At 28.6% G+C, this 23,049-nt stretch overlaps 1 protein-coding gene across 1 annotated transcript in view; it reads right to left on the bottom strand.

Moving 5' to 3' along the window:
- LOC111034668 (choline O-acetyltransferase) overlaps positions 1-23,049 on the bottom strand; it is a gene marked incomplete at its 5' end in the record, with an annotated part of 57,801 nt that overhangs the window by 8,289 nt on the left and 26,463 nt on the right. The window contains one exon of the mRNA XM_022315982.1: positions 3,483-3,671. Within this exon, the coding sequence (XP_022171674.1) occupies positions 3,483-3,671 (189 nt within the window). The remainder of the gene's footprint in view (positions 1-3,482; positions 3,672-23,049) is intronic.

The raw sequence follows: 23,049 nt of genomic DNA, 5'->3' as shown, positions 1-23,049 counted from the left end.
TTTATAAATTATAATATTACTATGTGAGTAAACCCTGCAGTTTTTGTATCATAAAAACATAATGCTTCATTGCAAAATATTTTAGAATACATTTACTGCAAACAATGTATTGCTATTAATATATATTTTTAAAAATGTATGTTTTTTACATTAAATGTGACGGTACAAATATTATTTGCAACTCAAAATTCTCGTTTTATTTTAAGTCACATTTCTGGTTGGATTACTTTCATATAATATTAAAGTTTAATGATTAAACTATTATAGAAAGGTTTTTGGTGGTTTTTTTATACGGTTATGTTTGGAATATGTTGTATTTCAAAAGAAAAAAAAAAAATAGTATAATGTGATTTTGATCAAAGTTCAGCGTGTTGTGGGCCTAACATTTTTTTTTCTCCGAATGTTATATGAATCTTATAAGTAATAATTTTAATACGTGAAATGTTCAAAGGAAACTCTGTTTACTGTATTAAACATTTAAACAGTTCAAAAGCTTGTAAAAAGCGCCCGGCTAACGATTTTTAAGATTTCTTTGAAATTGGTAGTATATAAGTGATATAACATTATAACCTGAAGGGTGAAGGTAGACATTTTTAATTTAAAAATGTTTTTTACCGTAGTAAAATACTATACTAAGTATTTATGGTTTTGACAGTCTTGAACTAAAAATTAAATTGTACTTTCAAACTCATATATTAATTTATTTAGAATTTTTACGAATTGAACATTGTACTACAGTCTACCAGATAACTTCATTTGTTATATAAAAATAATGAGTTTATCAAGTTATATTGATAGGTTTATAGGTATAGGTATATTCGTATATTATAGGTAATATTGTTAAACCAATATTCAATGTTCCTGGATATGAATTACCTATATATGTATGCTGAGTTTAAATTGTAAAAGTATTAGTGATGAACGATAATAGTTTTAGATTTTTATTTACAATATAAGATGATGGTAGGGTAATAAAATAAAAAAATAATCAATAAAATTAATAATTTCATATCTAGTGTTTGAAATTAATTTGATACCTTACCGAAATATTCTTATTATTATATTATGACCTGTAATTTTAAGTACAATTGCCATGATGCGGTAAATCAATTTGTATAAGAATTTCGTACCGAATTTGATTAAAACGTTATTTTATTATTAAAATGTGTCCTGCAGTTGTCTTAGAACAGTTAGAACATTCTAAATAAAAAAGTACATCAACTGATGTGCTATAATTTGTGTCTATATCGTTATAATTCAAAACAGTGGACAATATACACAAATATAAACAGAATGTACTTAATATTATTGATACTTGGTTTTTTTTTTTTATTGAGAATAAGTATAATAACTCTTTGTATGTAATTAAAATATATTATATATATTATTAATGTGTAGGTATCTTTATTTCTGGCCAAATGGGCACACAAAGCTTATAGTAATGGGGAGGTCGTGTAGGTACAGCCCATGTGTATACGTCACAAATACTGAACCTTGTTAGAGGGGGGAGAGAGATACGTAATGTTTTTGATACATCATCGCCGGTTTGTGAATCATTTGTCACGGTGACGCCTTCCGCCTGCAGAACACATATTATTGTTATACGTCCCATAATACCATAATGTGATAATATTATGATAGGGTATACAGGTAGGTATATATTTTATTTTACTATACACAAACCGTAAAAGACGATGGGCATTGGATCGGACCGAGGCCCGAGGGTTGTATGACGCACCTAAGCGACAAAAATATAATTTATACATATCATTTGCGCCAAAATCAATAGGACGTAAGTACCAAAGATATTAAAAATAAACATCATTTGCTCCTTTTATAATTTAAAAACCCCTCAATATTAAATGTGGTTCAAAATATTTAACCATAATATGTAATTGTAAAAATCTATATTTTTGTTCACTAAATCAAATGCATAAATCGCCTTTATTCGTAATTATTTTTTAAGATTAATTTTCACTACGGTAAAGATTACTACGTAAGTGTAGGTACATACAATATAATAGTATTATAACACAAAAACTTTGACTCACTTTTATAATCACTTTTATAACACATTACTTAGTTTGTTAAGATTATACGATGTTGGTCGTTCTTGAACGATACCTATAGCCTATAGGCTATAATTCTAAATTTAACTGTCGACGTAATGTACGAACAGTTTCGGCGGCGTCGTCGATAAAAATTAAAAAAAAGTTCGAAATTTAATAATATGTCACGAAGCGCACATGTATTTGGGATTTTTGTGTTTTTGTAATATACGATTAATTTTATTTTCTTGTTTTGGCACTTATGGCTTTCGTCGGGTCCGAAAGATACAATATATTATGTTCATACAACACAATTTTTGTGCAATTTTTTATTTTCGGATTCGTAGTATGATCGTTATCTTATAATTGTACACCGTACACGTACTATATTATAACCCTCGAGGTACCTATCTACCCGTAAGCGTGTGCGTGACCAAATAATAATATTATTATACCTATACGAAAACATTATTCGATTATTCGAATGTAGGAATCAAAACCAAAATTGATGTTTAACCAATCAGCGTTGCAGTGTGAATAAAATTCCCGCTTATCTCGTTTTTAGAAGGGTTCTCGGCCCGCCGGGAAAACTCATCATAGAAACAGACTCGTCACGTTTTCTACTAATTGGATTTTCTCCCGGAACCGAAAAGTGTGTCCCTCTCTGGCGCTCTCCCCAATTCGTATATGGAAACTCCAGGGCGTTCGTTACTCCATTATTGTTCACGTGATCTGAATTACATATATTTTTACTTTGATATGTTGTAAAATGATTTATACCCTTTCGGCAATCAACTGTTCCAAACCCAAAGTATTAATAAAAATCGCTTAGAATTTTTTATTTTATTATTACCATGAATTTAATATTTTTATATAACGATAATAACAATAACACGGTGGAGTAGCCAGGATTTATAAAAGGGTCGGGGGCGAAATAAACGAGTGGACATCGCACGACCACAGAATAGACGAAATGTCATATATTCTGTATTTCTGTAACACAACAGTAGTTTAAATTATCGTGTATTTTCGACAGACGTATGTCCAACTGGACGGCTTGCACAGTCACGAGTGTAAACAACCTTACTACTTAACCTTACTACCACAGCTAGGTATAGATAATAAATACAATTATTATCTGTGAATAATAGTAATCAATGTATATCACCATATTATATTAATTATCTATATCATTATCATATTATATACATATTGTCATAAGATACTCTTGTATAGACAATAAGGATATACTTTTATAAAAAAAATTATAAAAATACGATTGCAGAGAGATTCCAGACATTGTTCCTTGCCCCTCCTCTCTGCCTACGCCACTGCGATAATAGTAATAACAATAACAATTCAGCGAGCCCAACTCGCATTAAGTTCTATACTCATACTAAACATAATACTATCGGTATTCCCGATTCCACGTACCCAATTGTCATGTTCTTCTCTGCGTTCGATTAATATTTCTTGCAACATTGGACCAGGCCCACTCGTGAAATCTGCCACTAGTTTTTTAGCATGTTCGTATTGTTTTTCATTTAAAATTGGTTTCAGCGTTTCCAGATATAGTTTCGTAGTACGTTCCAGCAAAGGCACTGGGAGTTTTGGTAGTTTTGTCTGAAAAATAAAAATGTATGAAGTAGGTACACAATTAATAATAATTTTATACAGTGCGTAAAATGTATAAATTAATTTTAATATTTTTATTTCCGTGTGTATAAAATAAAATTATAACTAGTTTATTTAATTTAAATCCAATCTTTATTATGTCAAAAATTACAACAAAATATTCTATAATTTAATTATTGTCGATCTATAATAATTATTATCAATTACATTTTAAGGTTAGTTTCATTAATATATTAAATTTACTTTGATAGATAAAAGTAATACAAATTATGCAATAATATATTTTTATAAGTTAATACCTAATATTAAGAGAAGTAGGTGGGCCAGTATTGTCAATATGGATGGTCTTTATTATAAATTGACATTCAATCTATTTTTTATAGTTGGTAAAAAAAAATTGTTTTTATATTATGTTTGTTATGTTAGTAACTATTATATTGTGCTTATGATTCGGGTTCTTAGCCATAATTCGATTGTTTTTTGATATGGTTGAAGAATAAAGTAAGTTTAATTTTCTAGTCACTGTTGTTTTTTTCTTTTGAATGTTTTCGTTTAATCATAAAACTCCCCTGGGTAGGTTTTTCCACCGCAGCAGTCTAATAGAAAACACGTGGTGCCGCATCCCACGATAGCAAACAAAAAGCGCCCTCGTCAAACAAAGAGTCCATTCCCCAAAATAAATTCCATTAATTTTGATTACAAACACTGTAAAGTGTGCAGGTACAGGTAGACGTCATGTCATAAATCATATATTCCCAAATGATAATTGAGAATAAATTGAATTAAACTAATAATATTTGTAATCATATTAAAAATGAATCATTCGTTTAATATAATATTATGTAGAATTGTTTTTTTATTTGCGTACCTACTCTTCAATAAAGAATATTTATTCATTAACGTATTAATCTGGTATTAATTTTATCATTTCCATGTAGAAATAGTAATATAGTTCCTGATATTTAACAATTTTTAATTTGGTATTACAATTTTTAATGTAATTAATTCTTAAGGGTTTCAAATAAAAATCACGCTTTTCGAATGTTTCGATACAATTGAATGTGAAGATGTATAGTTGAAAACTTTAAAAATACGATAAATTTATTATAGGTAACTAATAATATAAAATTTAAAATAAGTTTACTGAGTGCCACAGAAGTCACAGCATATGATATTTTTGGATTGACTGTACTTTAAAGGATGATTCACCAAGCATGCTCATTGCTCACACCATATTTTCCTTTAATGATGAATCTATTCAAATTTTGATTTTTAAAATTTTTAAATAAAATTTTTAAAATGTTAATATTATTGATATTTTTTGTATTACTTAAGGAATGACCTGTGTTGATACAAATTCCTGTTTTTTTAAATAAGAGTTGCAACTTTTTACTGTAAATTATTTAGTGGATAATTTTTTATCTCAATTATAAAAAAGTTTTTACTGTATAGATAGTTCTTAAAAATAGTTTAAAAAATATATAAGATAGGTTTGATGGGTATTTGAATCTAATATTTATTATATATTTAACCATTTCTAAAGATTAGAAATAGTTATTAAGATAGATTAATTATATAAATTATTAAAGTTTTCAAATCATCATAGCCCAAATATCTTCCAAACCCATTATCATGGAATTATTTTTTTTAGTACAATTATCTGCTAAATAATTTACTATAGATTTAAAATTTGAAAACAAAAGCTTACAAGACACTCTTGAAGTAGTAAAAATATACCTAAAACTTCAAAATATGGTCTTAAAGTATATTTAAAACTTCTCAAAAACAGATTTTGACTAACTGTATTATTGAAAAAAAAAGGGTGACCATGTTTGAAGAATCCCCCTATATGTATAAACCGATTTTATTTCAGAAACATATTTCTGATGTCATGTGACTCAATATATACGATTTAAACATTTAAAATTTAAAATTAAAATAATATAGAATCATGCTAAAGTGTACAACGGGGAAATAAGTTCTCGATTTTTATACAATTTGTCTTCTGTCTGTGCCTACAACTTGCACTAATTTACGAGTTTCTGTCACTCATCCAAAACAATAATTTACCCAGTTTACTAACTAGGTACTTACTACAGAGAATACGTACATTTTTAACATAGTGTTTAAAACTTTGCATGGACAAAAAGTGGCAAAGTCAAAGACATTATTTAAAACGTACAATTTGTCATTCATTTATTCATATTCCTACCTACTTTCATAATATTTTATGTTGTTTAGTTAAATATTTCCTTAATAAGTTTGAGCATATTTGAATGTCAGTTCATTCACTACTTTTATTTAAATATTTATACTGTTAAAGCAACACTTTAAAAAATTTACAAAATGCCATGAATATTTTAATAAAATAGTACCATATACTAGGTACTGTAGCCTGTGTTTAAATTGGAAAAATATAGTAAGGGATAATAGAAATTCATATAAAATAAAATATCGTTATTATTATACTTCTACTATATAATACAGTATAGGTAGGTAGGTATGCAGTTAGTATAGCTTGTATAAATACCCGAATAGATAGTAGATACGCTTAAATTTTATGAAAAAATGTAAAGTTTCACTCACATCAAATATATTTTATTCGTCTTTGAAAAATGAATACACAAAAAAAAAATACAAAAAGTAAATAATTAAGGTAATAATTGTAGTGTTAAATAAAATAAAATATGTAAATAGATATTCATTGTTACAAACAATAGTAACTAAACTAACTATAAGTACATATAATTCAGACAAAATCGTTTTTCAACTTTATAGTCTCTTCAAAAATTATACTTATTGCACAAAAATAGGTAATGCATATAATAATTATCGTATATGATAATTAGAAAAAAAATAATTTAAAAAAATAGTAGGTATCTTAATTCAAGATGCATAATATATTGTGATCTAATTTTAATTCTGACTTAAATTATGTGTTTACTTATAGTTTTGAGATCTTTTGTCCCATAGAGTCATAGAGCAAATTCTCCAATGAATAGGGGTCGAAATATTTATCAATTATGAAGTATTAGTTTACATATCTGCAGATTTTTTATCGAATATTAAAAATACCCTGCAGTTAGGTACTTAGGTAAGTGGTGTGACATATGGTTACCTATATTTAATTAAATACATTTCATGCAATCAAATAGATTGGTCTGTTTATCTAACGTGCAATTACCTACTCCACGGAGGTTGAAATTGGCGGTTACATTGTGAAGCGCAAGAATGTGCGGTTCAAAAAAGCAAACACGGCGCAGAACGGTGTAATTTTTGTATGCGGAGTGGCGCAGTCAGTTAGGTCCCTGGCAGCCAGGTGAAAATCAATAAGTTGCCCTCGGCACATAGGCCGGCACGCAACCGCTGTGGTTGAATTATATGTTACAATAATTTTACCCCGAGTTTCATTTGAAACGAGGTCACCGGCATTCCCATATTATATTTGAAATTTAGCTACCAATATAAATCATAATAAATCCTATTCATTATAATCCAAGGAAATTCCTCGCACAATGTTTAATGTCTATGTCGTAATATAAATGATAACGTGTAGGTATACTAAATTCAAAAATACAATACATAGTTCAATAATATTGCAATAAATATATTTATTTAAAAATCATAAAAATTATATTGTTAGCAAGGCCGTAACCAGGGGGTTTAGGGTTCCGACCACATTCCCCCCTACGAAGTTTTTACAAAAAAAATTACGAATTTTTAAATTTTTAGTCAAGAAATCATATTTATACTCAATTTCCTTCAAAATTACTAAGGCATTGATTGTTAGTTTGCATGTTATTTAAAAATATAAATCAAAGAATTACAGCTGAAAGCAAAGTTTAATTCGAAGACAAACATTTTTGAAAAACATTGTATTCGAACACGGAAAATCATTTAAATTAAAAATTGTATTAGTAATTGAAATTACATTTAACACGTAATTTGTTATCATCTATAGAGGCCCAGGCTTTTGCTGCTTTATTTTTTCCAAAGAACACCAAACACTATGTTTTAGATATTAAAAAGTATTTTTTTTTTTGTATTTTAACCTAGGACATACAAAAAATGTATAACAAGAAATATTAATTAGTGTTGTTTTTTGTAAATATGATTAGTTATTTATATTGCAATTTATAAAAATACTTTATGTACCTACAAGCCTTTATTCAGTAAGCACGCTCATCCCTATTTTTCCTATACTGAATTTATAAACATTTTGACTTTTTTCATTTTGTAGTTTACTTAAGGACAATGTTTTCAAGTACTTAGTCTATTTATAAAGACTATTAATACAATTTAAGAAACTGTCCTGTGTTCTTTTTTTTCAAACGAGAATCATCTGGTTTTTCTATAAATTGTTAAGCAGATGATTTTTTTTTGAAAGTTGTGTTTTAAGTTATTAATTTTGTGAACCTTTTGAAAACTATAGGTTTGGAATACATGGAGATATGATGATATGGAAATTATATTCATTTATTTTAATCAATTCATATTTTATAATATTTCTAAAAATTGTTTAAGTATAATAATAACCATAGGAATACATTAATATAGATATATAGATATTAGGTACCATTTATATTTTATATTTTTTTTTAACTGTGTTTAAGGACTTATTATTATTACAATAGGTATACAGGTATATTTTAATAACTTAGAAAAAAATCGTTAAAAATGTCAATTAGTTTTATCAAAATGAACTCATTAGTAATATGCAGGAAAAAATTGGAATTATTGTTTGAAAAAAGATTTCGTATTGTCACGGGACTTTTCTTAGTCCTTAAACAGTTTAGAAAAATCTAAGTATTTAAAACTATGGTCTTAAAAATACTTCAAAACTTCAAAAACCAAAATTTGAAGAAATAAATGAAACGATAAGCGGAGGTATGCTTTGTGAATCACTCAATATAACTTGAACTATCTAACATGGTAATTTAAGATTATTTATTATTATACTTTAGTAGGTATAGATGTATAGATACACGTTTTCTACAGTTTTTTCAAGCTTAATATGTATAATATAAATTATGTTCAAATAAGATACATACTGCATATCATCACATTTTTAACATGATTTTAGTTTACTTGGATTGGATTTAGCTCGTTTGGATTTAAATAATACCTGATTAAAATTAAAAATAAAGTAAGTATTTTCAAATTTTAAATTATTGTAGATTTAAAGTAATAATATCGTACTTAAATTTTAGATAATCAAGCGTTTACAGTTTATTTTTGTTATATTTTTATTCAATTTAATTCGTTCACATATTAAATTCATACATAGATTTATAAAATAATATTATGTTTCATCGCATTATTAAAACGAGTGCTATTCATGCATTCGAAGACGTGAAAAACGATGAAAAGTTTTCAGCTCGTTAAAAACTGTGGACCCTATGCTTTTATTTGTTTTGGTTCGACAATTTTGTTTACCCACTGGAGCGTTATTGTTTGTCCAATTTGTTTTTCTGCTCTTCATATCCACCCTTCTGATCCAATTAAACGTACAGTCGGACTCGTCAATTAGTGAATATGGGTACACATAGCGTGTAGTAGGGATCTCAAAGAATCCCCCCAACAGAAGTTAACATTGAAATACGATGTAGGTATTATTTTCTCGTGTTCGGATCGCCTGAAAACGTGTATTGCTACGCAACATAGTCACATGGAGTGGAAAATTATGCCCTCGTGGAGTATAATATCTAATATTTATATAATGTGTACTTGGAAAAATTGAAAAATGGTGCCTTTATGTATACTTTTTATGTATTGCGATTTATAATCCCGATATTTATACCAACGTGTGATCATCAATATTTGGGTTGTTTATTTTCTATATAAATTACATCACGATTAATTGGATGTGTAGTTGAACAACGAAATGCGTATAGCTTTAGAAAATATTGTTTTATCAAACATATTTATACAGGGTGAATTACGAAGATCTGACAGTTTAACTCTACTATAGTACGTTTAAATATGTCAGATCTTCGTGATGTACACTGCACACGTGTTATTATTATTATTATTATTATTATTATTATTTTTATTGAATTCGACGTACAATTAACTATATATACTACGATTTACGCCAAAAAGCAAACCCAACCATCGGCCATCTGGACCCTTTTGCGGTGGATGTTTATGGGGTGCGGTGTATATGTATTTGCAATTAGACACGTGTCATGCCGGAGAATTATATGCCTTTTGTTATGGTAAACAGCAAATGATGATGAACGATAACGCCGTGCGTGGACAATATAATTTTGCAGGTTATTGCATTACGCCCAATTAAGTTCTGGTATACAGTATATCATTATACAGTGTTGTGAGTTGTGACAGAAATAAAATGATAAACTGCGCTCAGCATGCCAGCATAGATGAAAACTCATTATTAATCACTATCTAGGCGCATTTTCAAGTCATTTTATGTACATAATAATATGACGTAGAAAATGAGGTATACCTCATAAGAAACGTGACCGACTCACTGGTCTGTTATTGAATTTAGCCAACTACAATCAGTTTCTAATATAGGTAATAAGCTTGAATAACAGAAATTGTCAATTTATATAAAATGTCAGATGAAATATAAGACTGCGGGTGATCAGACATGCCATTTTTAATACTTAGTGTTTAAATGTTTAATTTGCAGAAATTGTTCAGCAAATAATTGGGTAGTAGAAAGGTTGCTAATAATCAGTAATTAACTAGGCACTTGTCGTAGTGGTCGACGTTCATATTATGTCATTACAATTTATAACGGATTGTGCTTTATTATAAAACACATTGACCCTTTAATGGCAATTAAACACAATAACATTAAATTCTTTGGAAACATTATATATTAGAAATCGTAATAGGCACTTATATAGATAATAGACGCAGGTAATTGCGGTTATACCAATAATCAAATAATAGTATGGTAATCAGTGATTACTAATCACTAATCAATGTTATCAGATCTGTGCGTTTAATGATTTTATTCTGAATTCAAAGTAACTGAAAAACAAATTTGATTCAAGCTATTACCAGTCTAAGTAGGTAGGTACATCATTTCACTTTGCACATTTTATAAGTTAGTGAATATAAATGCATATATCTATTTATTTTTAAATTTTTATTGCATATTTGAGGAAAGTTTCATGAACTTTTACAAATTTGATGCATGTATACATTTTGAATTTATAATTTTAATTTTTTTTTTCATTATTGAATTAACAATCTATACTTTGATATGGTCTTAGGACGCATTATTGATACGTGATTTAGTTTAATTGTACGCAACTTCTTAAAAAATATTTTTTTGTTCTTAAACTTTCTATTTTTTTAAAAAAATCATAATAGATATATACTTTTTAAATACGATTTAAATATTTTGTGCATACCTACTTGATACTTTTATACTATATTTATTACCTTTCAACCCATAGACATAATTGGGCAATTATTTCTTTTATTTCACATGCTTTTGCATATTTTAGAATTTTTAATGCATATTTTCTATTTTTCTGAGTGCCTAAGTGCATGAAAATTATGCTTTTTAATACTTTCATTAAATACTCCACCCTGATGATAATCTTATAATCTAGTATTTCGATCCTTTTCTGTAATGGTTATAAGTAAGTTAAATTACACCAATTAATATTAAAATTGAAATACCCCATAATTTTGGAAAATTTTTTTTAAAAAAAACACGTCATACAACAGCCTTTTACGTTGTTGTATTGTCATCCATGTACTCCACTGCAGTAGAGAAAAAATACGAAGAAAAACCAAAGACGTCGGTTTCAATACTTGAATGCTTCTAACGTAACAACTATGTATGGTTTATTTAACAGCTACCTACGTATAATAGTTGGTTTAAGGTTACCGTTCAAATATTATGTCGTAGTAATTTTGTCTCGTCATTGTCATTTGTCGTCGAGTGTTTGCCGTATAATGTCGTCTTTGGGTGCGTAGAGTACCTTTATATATATGTAATATATTATACTTGTTGTATATCATCAGGTGTAGTGGGAAACGCCGCTGGAGAAATATTATAATATAATAATACAACACCGGCGGGGGTCGTAGGGTAGAGGTGGGAGAGAGATATGCCCAAAAAAAAAATTATTCATCACGCGGTGGGAACGGCGGCGTCAAAATAACGGGACGAAGGAAGATGATCCGCTGGCAAAGGGGTCGTTTTACACGGGGGTGAGGTTATATATACTATACAGCAACAATAATGATTATTGTTTCGCCCTCCGCTCCCTTTGTGTATACCGCGACACTACTACTATACCACTATTCATGTATATACTTTATACTATACATAAATATATATGTGTGTGTGTGTGTAAGTCCGACGTCGCGGTGCACGTGTCGCCGTTTCCCATCGCTCTGGCGAATACGGCCAACCCGCGCTTATTATATACACATATTATCACACACACACACACACTTACACAAACATAAATATATGTATATGATATATATCGCTATGTATATATACACGTCACGGTCGTGTGCGGACAAAGTTTTTTTTATTTTCATGGGGTGCGTGTGTAGTGAACGCAGTTCGCGTTGTCTGATATAACGAGTAGGTACCAGGGTATAGGTAGGTACTATTTCTATACCTACTTGATGTAGAATATTTGAATCACAGATATTTATTGCGAAATATAATACACATAACTGTGGATATTGTATACGATTATGTAGATGTAATATCTCCCCGTGCAGCACGAATATATATGTGATATTATGCAATAATTATAATATTGTCCATAGCACAGTGCTGCAGCTCCTGTATCAATGCGTTATTTTACGAGTCCTGCAGTATCGCAACTAACTTAAGAATTTTGTGTACTAGGTTTGCTCCAAGCCCGCTTAACATAAAAATGACATAACTCGGAGTATTTTTTTAATTTTGCTGTATCAAACATTTTTGATTTAATTTTGAACGATATTATTGCAAGGTAGGTACTATATAAATAATCAGTTTTTAAAAAAAAAATTATCAATATTTTTGGCAGTTGTTGTGTTTTGATTTTGAAAACTCAATGATTATTTATCGTTTCTCATGAAATATATTAAGACATGTCTAGACGGTAGACGGTGGCATCCACCTCGCCCAGTCACCCAGCAATATTCTTGTGAAATTTTATCAAACGTTCTTTTAAGTTAAATTATTATCGACAAAAGAAATGCAGTTACATTGAAATTTTATTTTGATCTGCTATTCATGGAACACTTGGTTTTAACCGATATAGGGATGCTACCTTTATAATAATATATTATATAGTGTGTTTATATAACATATTGTTTAGTATATAGTAGTACGCGTTAGATGTTTATTATTGATATTCTGCGTCGTCTGAGAAACCTGTGGGATGAGAACCAATTAAGACATTTCCCATATTTTAATATACGAGTAAAATTACTGTAATACACTCGACCGTATAAAAACTAGCTTAATACTTACTGTTTTCATTTATTAAAATTGAAATGTCTAAGACTAGTATTGTAAATTGTAATACAAAAATTAAATTTTAAAGGGAGTACCTAATACACTTTTTTTTAGAAATATTCCCAGAGTGGCTTTAAAAAAATATGTAGTTTGAAAAGTCGTAAAAAATAGCAAGTGTATAATAATAAATAATAATATTGTGTTGGCTACGATCAAAAGAACTCTGAGTCGACAAGAGATTACAACTGCGAAATAGGCATCGCACTAAAAGCATTTTAAAATTTCAAAGGGACTTATAGGCACTGGTATTAATGTATTGTCATATATGTATATATATATACCTTGTACCATGTATATATGAATATAAATACATATATATATATATAAGTGTTATACGTGATTCAACTATATATAGGCAACGGGTAGGCGGAATTGGACGTACCTATAAATACGCATGTGGACTGGGGCTAAGCAGATGCTATTATTGACGTAGTGCAATATAAAATAAAGGATTTCGAGAAAACGAGATTTACTTTTCGGGATCTCGTGTTCCTCTCAACCGTGCTTATGGTTTATTAATGTATTGAATGTTGTCAAACATATATATTATACAATATGTACGAGTATACGTAGGTACGTCGTACGTCGTTTTCTACAGAAGATCTAATGTTATATTATCATTGATTTTGAGTATTATATATTATGTACATTTTATAGCAGTTGCAGTATATCCACACGGCCACACCGTTATGCATTTGAACTATCGTTTATAATTTTCAATCTAAGAGAATTAATTAAGCGATTGAAATCGCAAACAGGATTTGCACGCATCAAGCTGTGCTTGTCTTGTGTCGCGCGAACGCGCCAAAGCGAAAACAAAATAATATAAGCCATATATATGTATATATAACAAGGGTGAAAAGGATGCGGTAAATATCGTTTTTTTTATTTTGTGCATAAATAATAATATATACACGCGGGTGCATAAAACAACCGGATGTAATAACGAGCGGGAGGTAAAAAAAAAAGATAAAAGAACCGACGTGCGACTATTCCTGCGGGGGTAGACGTCCTGCTGGCTGGCTTTTAAAATGTTCATTAAAAATATAAATAAAAAGAATTTATTTACTCCTGTTATATTGCAGTGCGCTGCAGCTAAGATAAATGAAAATACGGTTGTTGGTACCTCGAAAAGTCAAGGCATAAACTGTATTATGTTGTATCACATATAATTCAGTTGCTAAAAGAATCATAAATCTAAACATATTACATTAAAAAATATGTGTATGTATGTACGGTGTTGCTAACAAAACATCGCATCTGTATTTAGAAAAACAAAACATAATGTAGGTATACTTGAAGTAAATCAATGTACCACACAATTCATATTAATATGTTTTAAAATAAAATAAATAAGTACCATTTGTGTTATTTGTTTTGCTGCAATGAAATTGTTATTTTTGTGCTCGCGTTCCACTGTTCTATGTTTTATTGAAGCTAATAAGGTTAGGTTTGGTTATTAAACGTCTAAGTAAATAAATTAAATTGTTTTTATGCTACTAGTTAGAATGTTTTAACAATAAACATTGTGTTTTGTAACTTTAAAACATTAAATTTTGTTCCATTCCAATGTATCTAATATTAATTAAAACGTCAACAAATTACAGTGCTAGTGTATGGTTCAAACGCAGTGGAGTAATAACGATCGAACTTGTAATATTAAAGTTCACGGTATATATTTTAGTATTGTTCTGTTTGTTTTATGTTTATGCAAAATATGAATGATAATTATGCAAACTATGAATATAGTTTTAAAATAAAAAACGAGCTCTTGGTAATTTTTTTGGACGATTCACTAGTTCCAACGATTTTACTATAGTAAATTAAAAAAACTATTAAAATAAATAAAGCATTATTAAACTATTTTATTTCTCACTACGATGGAATCTTATCTAATACAATGCGGTAAGTATAAAATTGATTTAGTTGTTCGAAGTTTCAACGTTGGTTACCAAAACAATGAGTAGAGGTACCTAACCTTGATTGTATGACTGAATACATATTAAATGTAGAAAATAATAAAACTATCTACTTACCTACTAGAATTAAAATTATAAGTTTTGAAGGTTCCTTAACTTATTATTTCAAATACATGACACATGGTTTGGAAGTATTTATATATTTGATAAATTTAATTCAAATAAAATGTCGAAAACAAAATACTTTAAATCATAAAAACTTATTTCCAAGAGATACATTGTAGAATACAATATATTGTCAGAAATACAGTTGGAAGAGTCACATATTACAGGTAATGTATTGATTGAGAAGCTTTTTGTAATACTATTCTTGGATAACGTATTTTTTCGTTCATATTTCGTCAATATATTTTCAATCAGAATATTGTTATTGGCATTTTTTCCCTAAATTTATATCTCATTTTATTTTATACCATAATTTATTCTATTTTCAATCATAAAAAAATATGAGTATTATTCCATGTTGTTCAAATATTTTATTTCATTATAGTTTTGAATACCTTATGTTATTATGTTACATGGTTCATGTTTAAAATAATCTAATAAAAATGCCTGATATATATTATTATGTCAACAAAATATTTTTTGTTTTTTAATTTATTAAGTATTCCAATGTTAAGATAAATTATTTTGGTATTTTAGTATCAGTCTAAGAATAAATACAGTTTTAAAACCATATTACAGTTAAGAATTACTTTTTAAGACTTGAGTATATTGAAAATAGCACTTAAAATGTAATTTAAATATGAAAATAAAACTATTAAGGTGTTTCCATGGAGCTAATAAAATAACAAAATATAAATATATTTTATGCTGTAAGTGTCAAATAAATCAGCAAAAGAATATACCATTTTTATTCTAAAAAAAAATACTTCAGAAAGTCTAGACAACACAACAGTCAACACTCAATCTCAAAGATATTATATCGAATAAAATGTTTTCTCGGAAAATCTGTAAAAGGATGCATATTTTATTATACCAAATCCAATTTTATTGATATATGTAGGTACCTATATCAATTATTATTGCACAGAAAAAATATTGTTAAATTTCATTTATGGTGCTAAATAATTCAGTGCAATGTGCAATACATAATATTTTTGGTATATTTTAAATTAAAATTTTTAATATTATTTAATAATATGATTAATTTATAACGAACAAAGAGCATCATTTAAAATTATAATATGATATTATGACTGTATACTTATATATTTTATTCTTTATATCTTGTATCTTTACGGCATATCTAATATTCTGTTCAGCCCTAATTTTTACGGGTTGGATTTGGTTTGGCACAGTGCGATATACTACAAAATGATGTTCCTCACTACTCCACTTATCAATAGCTACTTTAAATGCTCATAGTTCATAAGTCATAAGTATAACTGATTAACTACTGAATTTAAATTTAAAAAATATTCTGTTCGATGGTATTCAATTAAAATTGTAAGTAATTATTTAAAAAATCGATAGCTATAACTTTTTTTCAAAAATGTTGGGTAACAATTATTTCAAACTAAGTTAATACAGCACGTTAAAAAGTGTTTTTCAAAAACACATACATTTTCCGATAAAATAACTATTTAGAGATAAAAAAATTTATTTTGAATAATATACCGCCTGTACGTATTATTATTATTATTATTATTATACGTTTCAGGTCTATGTTTCGAGAGCGCAGGCAATGAAAGCATACTTCCTAGGTATTTTATACAAAGTTAAAAATGTAGAACAAAAATATCGCATAATGTTACTTTGCACACCCGCACAGTATAATAATATGACGTACACATTATTATTATTATTATTATTATTATAGTACGCCGTGTGTACAGTGCAGTTCGTCACGGGGGAGGGGGCTCCCCCGCACTGCATCGGCGCGGTCTATATAGCTGCACCGCCGCGGGGCTCAGCCCGGCCCCAAGGGTCATTAGCTATGTAAATGGAAACACGTCACGTCGGCGACGGCATTGGCGAACGACGTCCCATATAATATGTATATACATATATTTTATACATTATACAGCGACACTGCGGAATAACGGCGCTAAGGTTTTCGCCAGGAGCAGTGGTGGGAGGGGGGAGAGTTTTCCGAGGGGGAAAACAAAAGTGTACACACTATATGTATATATATGTGAGCACATATAAGCCCGACGGACTTGCCGCGGATTTTTCATGCTAAACGATTCATCAATCTACGTGTGTACGATATATATATTATATAATATTTCAGTCACTGGTTGGCTGGTGTGCGAGACAACTTTTAATGCCCCACGTGGGCCATGCCCAGTTACCAATTTAATGGTTATCAGCATTGAAAATGATTATAAGTACCTAAAGAAAACAATGTAATAGAAGAAATTATTGGAAAACATAAAGGTAACGCAAATAATGTTTAACATAACGTAATGATATTATAATATTATATTGAACACTTTTATTATCAATCTATGATATTTTATTTGTTAGTTGGAATTCTTTATTGGTTTTTTGATTTGCAAAATTTTTATTTAAATAAGCTATTTATAGAAGAGATCAGCTGGATATGGAAAAAAATCTATACTAATGTCAGTCCTAAAAATAATTGTACAGTTTTCGTAATCTTATATTATAAGAAGTTAAGAATACATAATATACTACGTGCGAGTAAAATAAAAGAAAAATATGTAGGCAGGTACATACATTTATTATAACATACTTGAACTTGATACTACGACACTTAAAATTTAAAAGTTTGAAAAATAAGTAAAAGTAACACAAACTCACTAAAACGTGTAAATGTACGATAAAATACCGACGAAACAGTAGGACCGAGAACCGGAACTGAATGAGTATTTGGTCCTATTCTCTTTTATTCCGGCCACAATACTGAATCGCGATGGTTAGAGTTGACCGGAACTCGGTTTTTTACCAACACACTCGCCCCACCTCAAATCAACAATTTTCGAAAATTTTTTTGTTTTCGAAATGCCCGTACACGCATACAACTTACTAAGTCAGATATGCGTGTAATACTTGATGATGCAGTAACACGCCGCAGTTGGATCGCCTCGTCGTCGTCTCCAAAGAGAATATAATATATATAAAATAGGTCGGCCCGACCTATAACAACGGTGGCAGTTGAAAAAAGGGCAAGTGTAGCCTCGAGGGATACAATGGCAAACACGCGTGAAGGGCGAGTGACTCATTTTTTTTCCTATTTTATATTTTCTCTTTTCTCTTTTATTTTTTTCGGTCTGTGTCCCTACAAAACGCTTCGAGTAGGCTAGGGGAGCTGCTGGTGTTACGAGTAGGAAGTTTGACTTGATCCACTTTAAATGCCACGGCGAGAACAAAAGTCAACGTTGGTTCTTAAAGACAATACAAATGTGTAATAGTATGTTGAATTTTCTCCTTTAAAATGAAAAATATGCAACTTTATTTGTATCTCCATGAGTTTAAATATTAACCTTATTTATAATTTTTATTCATAATAATATTACCTATAAAAACATAATCCATATTTATCATTATTAGTAACCTATGTAAAAAATTATTTTATTTAAAAAATTAAGACTATAAAATGGATGCAGATGATGGTATGCTCAATAGTTCTATGAAAAATGTACACAGGTACAACAAAAATATCTTGATATTTTCGTTCAAATCACTGTCAAAATGTTCAAATAAAAAAATTGGTGAAAAGTTAATTGATGATACATCATGGTTCCAAAATTGGTGTTAGAAAGAATTTATTAGACCCAATAAATTGTTATGCGTGACTTATACATATCCTTATGCTATCCTTTTATGAACTATATTCTATGACCCTAGTCAAAAATATTAAAAGCTTAGATAAAGAATTATTTATGAGAGTTTTTCATTAATAAGTTCGATTGCTGTAATACGAGTATATGGTTTATTTGACGAGCATATTATTATTTGTTTAATATTTATTTATTCACTTTAACGAAGTGGAAAACCCTTAAAATAAAGATTTGTTTTTTAACATTCATATTTGTACCGGAAATGGTTTCACTTTAGGACATACAGCTATAAAAGAACACTGATTCAACCTAAAATGCTTTTTAGAGTCACTGGCTATTAAATAAATGTTTTTATTATTATGACTCAAGATGTATTTTCTCACAAATTGTATAAATAAATGGATTTAGTATGAAATTAATTGGAAATTATGTAGCATAATATATATTTTGATCGTGATTATTTAAGTAGATGACTACACGTCAAACACATATAATAAATAATAGTATTAGCGTGGTCTTGTGCATTGCAATTTACAAACAGTAAATAGTTTTAATTTAAAAAAAAAGTATTTTGTAATGATTAAGTTTTATAAAAAAGTACCAATGTTAATAATGCTTTGAGCATTATAATTGTATATTATTAATGCAAAGAAATAAAGAATACGACTCATAAAAGTTCCAATTTAAAAGAGAAATTAATCAATTTTTTTTTAATTTCCCTTTTTGCCATAACGTCATAATGAAATTAATTGAAGTAATTAAGTTAGTAGATGTTATAATGAAATAATACGCAAATCTGTAACAACAATAATTAAAAAATTGTACTGAATACAAATTGTATCAAAAAAATTATATATATATATTGTTTAAATGTTATAGGACTGCTATGTTGTTTTATTAAATAAACATAAAAACGGAAATTGAATCAAGTTTTCAAATGTAAAATTTCTTTGCCAATAAAATATAGCAATACAGCTAACTTAAAAAAATTAAAATAATAATTTTTAGACAGTGATTTAAATATTTAAAAATTATTGTTCACATTTTATCATTATTTTCACTTTGAAGTAACTTTTTAGCTGCTTTTTTGCATTTTTAATTATTTTAACGGAGCATTATTGAAAGAATATTTACAAAATACTCAATATCATTATATTTATTTTTTAAATTATAGACTGTACTATTTATAAACACATCAAATAAAAAATCCTAAGATAATTTTCAATTATAAATCATAAAATTCCTACCTAGTAACAATGGTGTTTAATATATTATTCATGTTTTTAAGTAAAAAAATAATAATGAAACAAACAAGATATTATGACTTTATAAATCCATGATTTCGGATAAAATCAAATACCTGCTTACTGAAATTTTAAATTTTGTCGTTGACTGTTGGTAGTTTTTCTTACACTTAACGAAACTATTACGAGAAAACTGAAAATTCAACCCATTAAAAATTGTCGAAATACCATTTTCAATCTATGTAGTCAATGAATACATGACAGTTATATGAACGGAAAAATATGATAATAATGACATAAAAATACATTAAATTAAAACAAATTCCTTGCTTCACTCAGAATCTAAAATAAACATTTTTTAGACTTATACAATTATACTATTATGGTTCTATTCAGAAACTTAAATTAACTCGTTTGTGAAATAATGCACACACCAATTTATTTTTTAAAAATATGTTACCTAGCAAATATTTTTTTAAGATCATCTAATTATTATAGATTATACAATAATAACTAGTGATTGTATTATTATTTGTGAATGCTAAAATCATTAAATTAAAAAAAATTATAAGGCAATATATTTTTTATAATTTTAAATTGCAATAAAACCAGCATGCTTGATATTATTATTATTTTTCACGATTTCTTCAACAACGACATTGCAATTTGTTAAATGTTCTATAACTCTAGCTAAAGTCTGAAATAATAACCCTTGTAATTCAATTTCTTATTAAGATACTGCTGTACATATAATTTTTTTTCCTTCAAAAATTGTTTTGTTATTACTTAGTATATTGCATTTATTGCAGTATGAAGATAGAATAATATTCTTAAAAATATTTCACAGTTTCATATGAAAAACGCTTAGTTGATGTGTTATTGTTGGTTTATAAATAATTTGAAATTATAGTTACTTATGTTTTTCTGTTTAAACCTAAAATATATTGGTCAACGTGTTCGATATATTACTATCTACGCCTATTACTACCTATAAATTATATAATAGTATGATGTGGGATTAGCGAATTTATGTCTCCAATGCGTCTTCGACACAACGTATAACATCGGGCATTTTATTTTGACCGTCGTATTATTAAATGACCGACGAATATAACTCAAAAATAAAAGCTACCTATTAAAAAAAGGGAGGAAGAAGGTAACCGCACCACTTGTATTGTAGAAGTCGAGTGTTACTCGTTATTGAGTAGGACACTGTGTAAGGGATGTGTTCGATTTGAATTTAATGTTAAATCATTGCATACGAAAACGGTTTTGAGCAAAGCACAGGTCAGGCCTGACAGCTGGCGACAGAATATGATCAGATAAATACATTTATATTAATTATTATATTGTAATTGATTTTACTATTTTACAGTAGTACGGCATAAACTATGAATATTCTATATAGCACAGAATAAATCGAACCATTTTGAAAATGTTATTGTATATGTAAAATGCAATAAGTAAAAATTTCACGAAAAATGATTTTGAATTACAATAAAATATCAATTAAAATCGTGAATTCTTCGTTTGGATATTACATTTTTAAAAAAAATGTTCGTATTTTTAGATTTTTTAATTTCAGTATGAGCTACTTGATACTTATGAGAAACTTTGTATCAAATTTTCAAACTTTTCACCAAGCAAAATTGTTTACATCGATATTTAATATTTACCTATACAATAAAAAAATGTCAAATGTAAAAGTATAAAAAGATTCAAAATATTTTTAAAATGTCATAATGTGTGGAAAATGTAAGTATGAACATTTAGCAAAATTTGCAAGTATCTAATGTTATTATTCGTTTTTGAATTATAACGAAATAAGATAATAGTTTCATGAGAAATTGTTATTTTATGAGTAAACATCCAACTTTCTAAAAATTTGAATTTCATACAAAAAAAAATGGGAATTGTGGTCAAAATGTGTTTTTAAATCCAGTAATTACAACTATTACAAGGAACCCAGCATAACGATATAAAATTAAAAAAATAAATTGTGATCATGTATTTTCGTTGTTTTTTATTCGACACGTGAATATTTTATGAGGAATAGTGTATTATATTTTCAAAGGTTTTTGGATCGGCGAGAATCAAAAAAAAAATCCAATTGAAATGGCTTAACGTACAAGTATGATATCGTAGATGAGTCGTTCAATTTAGTGTTTTCTAGGTTAAAAACCTGCGGGAAAAAACAGAAAAAAAAACTGAAAAAAATTTACGAGAAATTCACACTGGTCTGTAACACAAAACGGTACGCTTGTATATATAGGTTTAGAGAGCGCTAGTTGGGGGTCGCTCCGTGAACTTTTGGGCCTCGTATTGATCCAGTGCCCTGTGTTGTGCAGTGTTTATATACATGTATACATGGCGGCGGCGGGACGTTTGCTCGGTTTTGCCTACAAACGTTATTTTCCCGTCCAACACGGCGGTTAATTGTACGTGTATACGGTATACCCATGTGCATGTATACTGTGTGCGTGTGTGTGCGTGTGTGTGTGTGTGTGTGTGTGTGTGTGTGTGTGTGTGTGTGTGTGTGTGTGTGTGTGTGTGTGTGTGGACCAACCCACACACGCAGTGAAGCTCATGTATATATGTATGTACGTACGTATGTATTTACTATTTGTTGTATTGCATCACACACATGGGAATTTCGTACGACTGCAGCAGGTATTAATCAATTCCGGAGGAGGAAAAAAAACAACTGTCCGTCCTGGAACTAGAAGATATTATTATTTCGACGCATTGCCCGCGGGGCATTATACACTTGTGTTGCAGGGTTTTCCGATTCGTTGAAAAGCGAAAAATTCAAATCCAGACGATTTGATAGCGTTTCGGCCTGCATAGGAGAGCCATAGGTGTATATATGTATATATA

Source organism: Myzus persicae, unplaced genomic scaffold (genome assembly GCF_001856785.1).
Source record: "Myzus persicae strain clone G006 unplaced genomic scaffold, MPER_G0061.0, whole genome shotgun sequence".
Taxonomy (NCBI): domain Eukaryota; kingdom Metazoa; phylum Arthropoda; class Insecta; order Hemiptera; family Aphididae; genus Myzus; species Myzus persicae.
This window is presented reverse-complemented; position numbering and strand designations above follow the sequence as displayed.